Source organism: Phoxinus phoxinus (assembly GCF_949152265.1).
Source record: "Phoxinus phoxinus genome assembly, chromosome: 15".
Lineage (NCBI taxonomy): Eukaryota > Metazoa > Chordata > Actinopteri > Cypriniformes > Leuciscidae > Phoxinus > Phoxinus phoxinus.
Genome location: NC_136890.1, coordinates 14,397,810 through 14,410,390, shown reverse-complemented (window position 1 = coordinate 14,410,390; position 12,581 = coordinate 14,397,810). Strand labels below are relative to the sequence as shown.

General features: G+C 38.7%; 1 protein-coding gene across 1 annotated transcript in view; it reads left to right on the top strand.

The window, feature by feature from the left end:
• Positions 1–302: 302 nt before the first annotated feature.
• lrrc75ba (leucine rich repeat containing 75Ba) overlaps positions 303–12,581 on the top strand; it is a 37,777-nt gene continuing 25,498 nt past the window's right edge. Inside the window, exons 1-2 of the mRNA XM_079638182.1 lie at positions 303–878; positions 10,106–10,234. Coding sequence (XP_079494308.1) covers positions 606–878; positions 10,106–10,234 — 402 coding nt within the window. The 5' untranslated portion in view covers positions 303–605. The remainder of the gene's footprint in view (positions 879–10,105; positions 10,235–12,581) is intronic.

The window sequence follows — 12,581 nt, the reverse complement described above, 5'->3', positions numbered from 1 at the left end:
GAAATCATTGAATTGACTTTTTAAACATCTGAGAGGCAAATTTATCAAAAGTCAAACGTTTTTTGTCGAACTGATTCTAGTTTCTTTTCAAATTGGACATCATATTCAACATCACTTAATTCACCCTCAGTTTTTTTTTTTTTTTTTACTAAAAACTTCAATTAAAATTCGATTAAAATGTTTTAATTTCACACCACCACATCTTTTTCTCTTGGCATTTGGGGCACATACACGAAACACCGCGAGCCAATGGCAGGACAGCAGAGCTCAGTAATGATCCACGCGCGGTGCTGAAGAGCATCACCATCATCCACTGAATACCAACCAGAACATCAGGCGGACGTGTCCCACTGACAACAGTGAGCTGTAAAGCGTAAAGAACAAAACACTGAAAAATCCGCAGCTAAAACTACTGCGTGTGTGGTGTGTCGTCGGGCGAACTGCACAAAGAGACATTGACTGACTGTAAGCAGACCGAGTGTGCTACAAGTTCGGACCGATGTGGAGACCACTGGGCGTTATCGTCCGGGCTGCTATGGTTACGCCGTGAGAGGTAAAAAGGTCGTATTTAGAGTAACATTGTGATTTTTAACGTGACTGAAATCATGGGCTCTAGGCTCAGCCGACAAAACAGTCTCGACAACGATAATTTTTCAAGGAGGCGACGGAAGCATCTAGACAGTACGGGAGAGAGCGATCGGAGCGGAGACTTCTTGTTTACATCCCTAATGCTCAGGTCGGATAAGCTGCCGGGGGTTCTGAGGAGAGCCAACCACAGCCCGTATGTCAGACGAGTCGCCTGGGTCCAAGAGATTCAGAAGCTCCTCCGGGAGAGGAAGATAGAAGATGCGACGGACGTGCTCAAACTGTTGAGGAAGGTGAGTGCAAATGTCCAGCTGTGCTTAATAAACAAGTGCATCTGACACGGGCAGCTGTAAAACATGCATGAGTTTACTCTCTCTCTGCTTGATTGGCATTGCATTTGTAGATCATGTTTGCAATCACTGACGCAAATATTGCACAAGTGCATCATTGCCTGAACACACAAAGACATCATACAATTAAATTCATGCAGAAATCACCTCTTATATGGTAAACATGTTCTCCTTTTCTAAATTAAAAGTCATTCTGATGTTTTTGTGTGGCTTAATGTAGCTCTGGAGATTTCAATTCTTGAAAAAAGAAATGTTGACGTGATTTTTTTGTTTTGTTATAACTGTAATATATTATTTATAATTCAAACATTATTTCTTAAAATAATATTATTAAACTATTATAAAGTAAAACAAGCATGTATTCATCTAAAAAACAAAATCCCCAAAAATGTATATTTGAGAAATATGTCTTCCAAATGAAAGTCAGTGTGGCGTAACCAACATGCAGGGAGCCATTTTGTTGTCATGTGACCAGAAAACATTCAAATGTCCATTTAGATTCTCATGACTCTGTCAATTAAATTTTTTATTATGACCTTTTGAATACATTTTTGTGTCTCAAAATTCACAATATATGGATGTATAGACTATAAAAATAAATAAAAACAAGTAAATCAACTTAAGTAATGAAATAAATAAAACCAAGTTGTGCACACTCACCTGCATGTTTCTTGCAAGGAAAACATTTTAATACTTTTTACTTGACGGTTGCACCACTTGACACGTTGCCCCTTTTTTACATTATTTTTTTGGGTGTAACAACTGCTATGATGTTTTTCAAACATATGAATCAATCTACCGTGAATACAAAAGTTATATTTCTAAAAATATGCCACGTGTTTTTTAAACAACATTTCTCGTCTTCATGATCTCAGACATCCTTATGTGTCATTGACCCGTATAATGTATCTAGTAAAGTGAAATGGCATTTCCACTTCAGACACCGACTGTGCAGCTCACTCTGCAGTGAGTCACCTTGCAAGAAATAATTTCCCTGGATTTGTTGCTGCTATTATTTGTTGTCGAGACTCTACACAAACACCTAATACTAATGCCTGAATGCTTCTATGATACATTTGTTCTGTCAGTGTGACCCGTATGCTCAAATTCAACACAGAGTACGAGTAGCACAGAGCAGCAGAGAGAGAGAGCTGACCGCTGATGACAGAGGAGATCAGGAGGTCACTTGCTTAAGTGTGTCATGTGTATGTGTAAGAATAAGTCTAAAGCTTATGTTTGTAAAAGGCAATAAAGTAAATAAACAATGTAGTATGTTACATTAAATTTAAGGCATGCCTAGATGCTGAATAGATTAAATCGATTATTGTATTTGTAGTATTCAATTGTCGTATTCAATTCAAACAGGTTTCTTCAACACTCCCCTCATCAACCATTGGTCAGACAAACAGATAGCCCCGCCTCATTGGTTGCTGCATGTGTTTACTGCGTTTTGCCTTTGCAGGGCAGTATTGTTGTCTATTTATATTAAGCTGGGACAGGAAAGTGTATGTTAAAGGTGCAGTAAGACATTTCTGAGATACCCTATTGAAAGTGTATCGGACCAAGCACCACAACACACTTGTAGCCAATCAGCAGTAGGGGGTGTGTCCACTCATGAGGGGGGGGAGGAGAGAGAGTGAGAAAGAGGGAGATTTAACTAAAATATTGTAGAAAGAGAGATGGCTGAGATACATTACAAAAGAAAAAATATATGAGGAATATCACTGGAAAAAGAAGGGTTATGATCAGGCAAGAGCTTTAGAGCCCACATTAATATTAGAAAAGCTTTCCAGCGCTGGAGAGACCTAAAGCGGCAAGGCACAAAAACGGACGCTGAGGTTACGTTGTGTCTGCACCATACGTGAGTAACATTGGTTCTGATTTTTCACAGAACCAAGATATGCTGTTGTTGTAGTGTTAGCTATAGTAGCAGGACAGTAGTGAGTGTCATTGTTTATCTGGAGCTGGTGTGTTGCTGACGACTAACAATGAACTCTTGCTTATATATTCTCTAGTGTACGTATGTTCATTGTTTGTTCATCCTTGTTCTTTTTCTGCGCTTTACTCTTGAATTGTGTGTTTGTGCATTTTGGGGGAGGATCAATGAAGGAGGGGTGTGTTTGTTTGGATTGATTTCAAAGATCAACATTGTTGCTCAGAAATTGCTTACTGCACCTTTAACATAAAAAAAACACAAAAATTCACTGAAAAAAATCCAAAATGTTAAGACTTTTTTATTATGTCGCCTGGATCATTATATGGACCATATGAGGTAGCTATTCCTCATTTAATGGAGTTTAAAAAGTTCTTCCATTATTTTACAACCAAAGATCCATCCAGCCATCTCTCTCTCTCTCTCTCTCTCTCTCTCTCTCTCTCTCTCTCTCTCTCTCTCTCTCTCTCTCTCTGCTGTTGCTTTGCTCATCTAAATTGGCTTTGTGGATTTTCTATCCTGTTGATTAGAAAAGCATCTGCCAATTATAAATGGATCTGTTGCTAGCTGTCTTATCAAATATATTAATATATTTAACAAGAATTTTGAAACAAAGGTTATTATAAGGTTATTATAGGCGTACCGTTAGTGATAAAAACATGGTTTGGAAGATGAACAGAAAAAAATAGTTAGACATTTTCTTATGTACAACATGCCATACGAATCAAGGACAGGACATGCACAGGCCTGTAGATATCTTATATCTATTAGTCTCTTGTGCATATTTATTATTCACACTGTGCCTTCTATTCTCATGTATTCAGTCTTTTATGTAATGTTCCTCCACAGTTTGCCTGTTGTCATCCCTTTGTTTTTTATAGTCCTCTTTTCATAGTCTCCCTCTCTCAGGATGTGCTGTTAATTAGACTGAGAATGTGACATCCCAGAGCAGAGAGCGTTTAATCTACACAGAGAGATAGTCTTGGATACCTATGCGGTGACAAGCATGTCACCAGAGATTCACGGTGTGGTCCTCTGTGTGCATTCTCAGTCTTTATTAAGGCTTTCTCCCATTAGCAAGAACCAGAGAATTTAAAATAGGTCTCATGTTTCAGAGCCGCTAACAGGACCTAACACAATTACAGTGGACATGGAAGGAACTGATAAGAGAACATAGGATAACCCCCTGTACAACAACAACATGTACAAATGATAAATTGCAACGTTTAACATGTGCAGGATGATGATGCATCATTCAATATATTAGCCTATTAGGGGAAATAAATGGAAACATTTGCTATTTGTTACAGCTAAAAAAAAGGACTATGCGGACCCTCTAGCAGCAGAGGCGCCCTGTAGTAAACACTTACATTTACAGGAATGCGTCAGTTGTATAAATACATTTAGAAAAATAAGCAATATAAGTGTACATTTACACAACTACCATGTACTAAAAATGAAAACGTTTTTGAAAAGTTATACAAACAGACAACAACGTTGCCAAAACGATCCCTGTTCACAGATCCGCAAAACATCTAAAATCGCTGTATTATTCATGCCAGGCCAGTAGTTGGCGATGTCACTTTGTAAAGTAATGCTACTCGCCTACAGACTGAACATGGAGGCTCTGTCCAAAAGTTTCTACCTCACCAAATGATGTTTTATTAACGAAGCTCGGGAGGAGCACGTTCAGATAATTAAGTGGTGGAGACGAGAGCACTCCATCAATGATAAGAGGTATATATAGATACAGCAGTCTCACCTCAATACATTGACAGTTTAGCAGCATCCCTCCACCACCCCTTCTCCACACTTCTAGTCCTAACCACTAACATAGGTCACTAACAGACCACTAACATAGGGGTGGGGGGGTGGGGGGAGTACTCTGGGTTCGAGCCGAACTTTGAGCTCGGAACCCACCCCCGGACAGCACGCCAAATACGCATTAAACTTTACCCCCTCTAATTGTATGTAAGTGTGAACTTGTGAATTGAACGGTTTAATGTTCTATAGCAAAATAGAGCTTTGGTGATAAATAAGCAAATATTTAAGTAGCCTACTACAATAGTCATTTCTCACTAGAAATGACATCAAAAGTGGAAAACGTTGGTTAAAAACATACATTTACACACAAACTGATAACCAACCGCAAATTTCAGACGCCCTCTTTCTTTCTTTAGCTCAACTGTCGGAAAGCACAGGATTGTGGGATATCAAAGGCAGTGAAATATACATCTATGCTATATCAAAAATCAATCAGATGAAGGTATCTCAAGAGACAGGAAGTGAAGCTAACTTTGGATTTAGGACTTGCCTTGATGCCTTCTTACTTTGGAATGTACCCTTCGAAGGCAGCATTTTTCAGTTTTCAGACGCAACCTTAATATGCCGTCACCGTTTTGCACAGAGACAATAACAGTATTGTTTTCAAAAACGTGGATTTTGAAACCCGTTTTCGACAATTTGCAGTTTTCAGGCCCCAAATGCCATTGTTCAACAATGATTGTTGTGTAAATGAATGGCTAAAACGCATAAAAAGATTTCCGTTTTTATTAAAATTGTGTTTTGTAAACGGCCCCTAAAATACCAAATTAAATATTCTATTCAGTATCAGTTTAGTTTATATATTTTAGTGAAAATATTTGCAATATAAGATAACATTAATTGTTTTTACATATATTAGTTAATTATTTAAATGTGCAAATAGACATTAACATATTTGATTGATTGTATGTGATGTAAATTCGGAGAGCATTATTATTCAGTGACAAAAAAAAAAGAAAACTAAGAACGGGTGCTTAACCAACTGAAAAGGAACTTCAAACCTGTTCAGATATAATAAATCCCACAAAAGATGATGTTCAGATGTACACTTAGATGCAATAGTAAATGCACTTAATTGGTCAAGTGGAATTTGAAGCAGAGCGGGACGTCCTACTCTGGGGCATCTTGCCCGGTCTTCCTCTAGATGTGTGTTGGTGACAGGACTGCTAGTGATCTCACATTGATGAATAATTCTTTTGGCATATTACAGAGATACCAGCTAGCCGGACTGCATCTTAAAAAACAGTTGACAGCCCCAGATCTCGTATGATATAACTCGAGGCAGCTGTCTTCCGGTTTTACCCAAGTCTCTTTCTCAAAAGGCTTGTCATAGAGATGTTATTATTAGGATTCTTGGAAGTCACAGTAACAGGAATTATTTCAAATCCTAAAAGGTTTATTATCATCATGTGACTCACCATCTCCCTAACCCCTGAGGCCAATTTGAGATGACTTTCACAATAATGTGTCTCAGTGTGGTTTGTTCATACTAAGATAAAATGGTTTGTTTAGGTAAAGAGTCAAGCATCATTAGACACTCACAAAAAAAACATCCATCTTGCCCACTCTTTGAGACGTGTATGTGCACATAACTGGTTCTACACATCTTGTTACGTGCTTTTTTCATATTCTGCTCACTTGCTGTCTGGATTTCATAGAACACTATTGGCATTTACATTACTTGGACACAGTTTAACTCTATAAATGAAAGTCTTTTATTAGCTTTTACAGACAATGCATAGCTACTAATTTGCACCAAGGAAACCAACAAATGTTCATTGGAAAACATACCTGTACATACAGTTCACTGCAGTTTCCAGTTGAAATGAACACCAGAGCCAGTAAAAAACAATTTTTTGAAGCTAAAATGGTTAGCTCATGTTTGCTTTTTCTAAACACAATCGGTTAGGTTAGGGTAGGGTTTGGTGTATTTCTATGTTATTTTCAAATGCAATAAAGAATTAACATTTTAGCGCCATTCATTCACTGAACATTTAATTTCCGAACTGCCACAATATGTAGGCCCACTGAACGACAACCAACGTAATAAAATGTGGTCAGATTCACTTTCAGATTTCACCTGTTCACTGAACACACTTTTAGTACCACTCATTTGACATTTCACATTGAAAGTGTTGTGAAATGTGCACAGAGCAACGTACTATCATTTAGCAGAAATGTCGCCACAGGCACATTTTTCCAATGAGCCTGGGTTGAATGAAACGAGCTCAAGTATCAATCCAGCACTATCCAATATTCATTATGGAAATTCATGCTGGTCTAAGCTGGGCTTTCCAGAAGCTGAAGTGACCCCTGTGCTCTTTTGAGATTCAACACACCATAATGGGGGAAACATTTTTTTTGGTGCCAGATGGATGGAGGAGAGTAGGGAACAGAGAGGTGGGTAGGTGTGGGCGTCTCTTTCCCTGCAGCTAAACACATTTAAGCATGCACACTCCAACTGCACTGAGTGCAAAGACCTGTTCCATCCGAATATGCAAGTCACCATAGATAAAAGCATATGGTCTCTGAATATTAATAACCCAATGGAGGCCGTTTCATAATCCCCCTCTCTGTTACTGAAAGTCTGCGGCTCTCACTCTGTCTCAGAAACACCCCGATCTTGCCATTCTAGAGTTATTCTCGTCTATGTAAATCAAAGTTGCATAATACATGAAAGTTATGTTCTCGACTTTCCCGGTCGGCCGGTTGACTTTTTGGGACAGCTGTCAAACACAAATTTAGAAACAGAATAAATATACAAAGATTTTAAAAGGTGAGAAAATTCTAAATTAATCAGGATTCTACATCCTACGTTATCCGACATGGACAATATTCTCTCAAGTCAGTAAAATCACAAATCAGATATGCTTCTGATAGCTAATTTGTTTAAAAATTATAAAATTTGAACATTGTTCTCTGTAATGGCTTAAATGGAGATCAGTGTTGTGTTTTAACTCATTTAATATAGAAAAACTTCATTGCAAAGATGCATTGCAAACATCGTAGTTGTTTACATGGGTCATGTAAATTAATGATGGACTGATCAAATGTGACCATGGACCACAAAACCAGTCATACATTTTTTTTTTTTTTTTTTTTGAGATTTATATATCATATAAAAGCGGAATAAATAATCTTTCCATTGATGTATGTTTTGTTAGAGTAGGACAATATATGGTCAAGATACAACTATTTGGAGATCTGGAATCTGAGGGTGCAAAAAAATCGAAACATTGAGAAAATCGCCTTTAAACTTTTCCATTTATGTTCGCGATTGTGCTGCATTCACTCACAAAAATAAATGTTTGATATATTTACGGTAGGAAATGTACAAAATCTCTTCATGGAACATGATCTTAATACCCTAATGATTTTTGGCATAAAAGAAAAAATCATTTTGACCCATACAATGTATTGTTGGCTATTGCCACAAATATACCTGTGCGACTTATGACTGGTTTTGTGATCCAGGGTCACAAAAAAATTATTCACATTTTAACCCATACGGTCTGTAAGCAAAATATTTAGTTAAATTCTTCTATTCTTTAATACGTTTTCTCTCAGTTTAATACATTTGTGTGCTTTTTAGTTTCATTAGTTCCCTTTCAAAAGCTACTCTCAATGCTGTGCTGATTTACACGCTATGGGAAAACATCTTTGCTTGACCGGTTGTGAACATACTGTATGTGGCAAACACATCTGCGCCTTCATGCTTTCAGGTTCCTTTGTCTTCAGAACCGCATTGTGTGCCGTGTGTGCTGCTTATTTCAAAACTATGCCTTTTGCTAGGAAATAGTTTTGTCGGCAGGAATAAAGTCTTTCTCATTCTCTTTCTCTTTCCCTGAAAGAGTTGAAAAAAAGAGAGACTCATGATGAGAGAATCCTAAAAGAGATGCGTGCCAACTTTGCTCACGGCCCATCTCTGAGGATGATCCACATGACATTTGTATTAATTGTCTGGGGAAAAGCGCGCTATATCAGTCCTTTAGGAGTGCAAGCACTGCGAGTCATTTCCTATCAAAGTGCTCCGCTCCTCACTCGCCTTCTTTAGGGAAGAGCGAGCATGTGCGTCCTCGATGACAAGATCGTGTGGCTCGCGCGTCAATCTGGCTGAAGAGCAGGAGACGGGTCCTCCCCTTTCTCTTGCTCTTTCACCAGATTGTGAGGTCCTCGAGCCTGATTCTGGAGTGCGCACCGGCCCTTCTTCAGACTGGGCATGTAAGACAGGGATAGGCCACTTCGGTCCTGGAGGGCAGGGCAGAGTTTAGCTCCAACCCTAATTAAACTCACCTGAACAAAGCAATCAATGTTTTCAGGATTACTAGATGGATACAGGCAGGTGAGTTGTTATCAGGGTTGAAGCTAAACTCTGCAGGACCGTGGCCCTCCAGGACCGGAGTTACCTATCCCTGATGTAAGATATGTACAGACATGCATAAATCCAGTAGCAGATCTTGGCAGGTGAAGCTGGGGGAGGTGGAGGGGTTTCAGAGGAACTCTGATATTATGCTGGAAGACTAGCTTACAGCAAAGAAGGAACCAGACTATGTTGAGCAAGCAATCTCATTGGGTGCAGGATCAGCAGAAGCCAATCAGCTTGTGCCATGTGGTAACGATCGCTTGCAGGTTGCATGTACAGGATCAGCCTGCGCCCTAGAGATTCTTGACTAAACTAGATATGTTACAGTAAGTAGTTTATGGTAGTTATAGTTTAATATAAATTTTAGCATACATTTTAGGGGTACAAACTACTGTCAGGATTTACTAAAGACAGCTCTGAAAAATTAGCTCTGAAAAGGTGTGGACAGGGTTATATTTGCGGCTGACCTTAACAGTTATTTTAAATTGTAATACAATTTCACAATATTACTGATCAAATAAATGCAGCCTTGGTGCGCATAAGAGACTTATTTTAAAATCTAAAAATTACAGATCCCAAACTTTTGAATAGCAGTGTATATTTATGTGGTTTATAGTAGTAATATTTTAATAGTTTTCAGCATAAATTCAAGGACAAAAATACACATGTGTATGTATGTAATTCAGAGGCATAGCTACATGATGAAACTGTCAGAAAAGGCATCTTGAGTGAGTGACTGATAATATGTGCTCTCTTTGTGCGTTGTGCTCTCCTTTCACGGCTGAAAACCTACTTTTTTCCACTTGCTTTTAATAATCAGTAATTTGTATAATCTCTACAAAAATTTTTTTTTTAGGTATTTATTTTATGAATGTTGTCTGTTTTCATGTTCTATTTTTTACATTTTTCTTCCCCATGTCTGTCGTGTTCATGTCTCATGATGTTTTGTAAAGCACGTTGGTCAGCTTTGGCTGTATAAATTGTGCTATATAAATAAACTTTGACTTGACTTGACTCGACTTTGACTTTGTGTTTTCTTTTCTGTTTCAGGACTTGGGATTAGAGGGTACGTCCCTCAATGATATCCTCTATAAGAATGCATCATTCCTTAACCTGGTGGACCCCATATCTCATGAGCTCCTGCTGAGTCTGGCTAGAGACATGCAGTGCCCAAAGAAGGTGAGTCATTCAGTTTCACTTGAGCGTGTAATTTCTTCACTTTGCTACTCAGAGTAAATGAAAAGAAATGTGTTTGCATATAGTGTACTGATTTACTGCAGCCATCAAATTGAGCTCACAAACAATTTTGCAATCCACACATGGCTCACAAATGAAACGCAAGACAAGACTGGGAATGATAACTAAGGCATCCAATTTGCATAACTAATGATAACTAAGGCACCTAATAGTGTTTCTTCATGCATTCATTTAAAAGCTAGTCTGCCTTTCAGAAGGTTAGTTGAGTCTGTTCAATCAAATCACAAAGACTTGATTGATGAAGTCTTGATAAACTCAAAACGGATGAGATTAAACATTCTATTGTAATACCTTGTGTCACAAACATTCCTAAAATGAATAAAAACTCTGAAAGATTTTCAGAGCGTTGTCTGAGACACTGTCTGAATTTGCTGATATGCTGAAAGTATGATATGATTGAAGATCAGAAAAGCGTCGGTGCACCTTGAGTCAGCCCAACAGCTATCCAGTATCTTTGAATCAGCCCCACAGGGCATTCTGAGACTGATTTCCTTTTCTTGCTGAAGTCTTGATTTGTAAGCCATACCAGCTGCAGGGTACAATAGAAACTTCTGATGAAAGCCAAAGTCCGTTTATCTCATATTCTAGTCCATTAAAAATTATCTATAATATTATACAGATTTTTTCTTGTACTCTTGTTCTTGTATTGAAATAATACTTTAATTATTTCATGCATTTTAGTGATGTACCGAAATAAACAGAAATTGACATTTTAATTTATCCAAAAAACGAAATGGAAACCAAAAATAACGTTTATAATCAACTGACCAGTACAATTTATTTAATAATCAACACTAAAAAAAACTGAGGTGTACAAACATTTAAATTGCACATAAAGGCAGTTTTTATATCGAATAAATATAGAATGTTAATATCTTTTTAGGCCTAAAATGTTTCTAATCCAATATAAAAATAAACATTTAAACAATGGCTAACTGATAGATTTATTCAAACATAGCCTATTATAAAGACATCACTAACGGGTTAAGTAAAAACATAATAAATATGTACAGAGCATATATTTAGCAAAATGCTCTTCTCTAGAAATATTTTTAGCTTACTTTATATCGAGCAATGGACATTGAATAGGCTAGCTTTTCTTAACGGTAAGTGACTGTAACTAGTTGTATATCGGTTCACAAGCTGTTTGATCCTTCGTTGTGACATCTACAACGAAGTTACATCTTCCTCTCTGTCTCCCCATTCGATTGAGGGTGGTAAACTCACTGACACACCTATGAGGCAGGAGAATGCCTTTCAAACTCTTGAGACGATCTGGGGTCCACGGTCTAAAAAGGGTGTCTTCTGGTAAGCCGTAGTCCCGGAACACGTGGTTAAACGGGGCTTCAGCAGTCTTCAAAGTAAATGGGAGTTTTTTCAATGGGATGAGGTGACAGGCTTTAGAGAAATGGTCTATGACCACAGGGATGCAGGTGAATGAGTCAGAGGTTGGTAGGTCTGTGATGAAATCTACTCCTAGGTGTGACCGGGTTCGGCAAGGAATGGGCAGTGGATGTCATTTCCTTGTAGGAAGATGGCGTGGTACCTTGGAGAGAGTGCCTTGCCACAAAAAACAGTTGCGGATGAGCGAGATGGTTTGTCGGCTGCCTGGATGTCCGGACCTCAGGTAAGAGTGTACGGAGTCCATGAGGGAAAGTCACAGAGCCAATGGAACATACGTTCATCCCTCAGGACCTCCCTGTGGAACAGGTTCTGTGTGGTTAGCTTCCACGATCTGGTCATCTAGGGCCCAATGGTTGGTCAGGGGCATGCATACAGAAAAAGAGCAACAGCTTTTTGATTATTTGTTCCAGGACGGTAAGTTACAGTGAAGTTAAACTGGTGAAGAATAGAGCCGATCTGGCCTGACGAGGGTATTTGGCTTCTCTGAGGCAGTGACGCCATTCATCCAAAGCCAGTTTGATGGCTAGAAGTTCCCGATTGCCGATGCCATAGTTCTGCTCCGCTGGGGATAACTTCTTGGAGAAAAAGGCACATGGATGGAGCATTGTTGGATCACCCTGCTGCTGTGATAGCACTGCTCCTACACCCATTGTGGGGTGGTGGTGAACACCTACTTGAGCTGATGGAATGCCTCCGTGGCTGCTGGAGACCAAGATGGAGACTTGTGGTGAGAGGATCTGATAAAGGTACTTAATTTTAAGATGAAGCAGCAATAGAAATGAGCAAAACCAAGGAATAGTTGGAGTTCCTTTATGGCGGTGTATATGGGCCAGTTACGGACAGCGTCCACCTTCCTCTGGTCAAT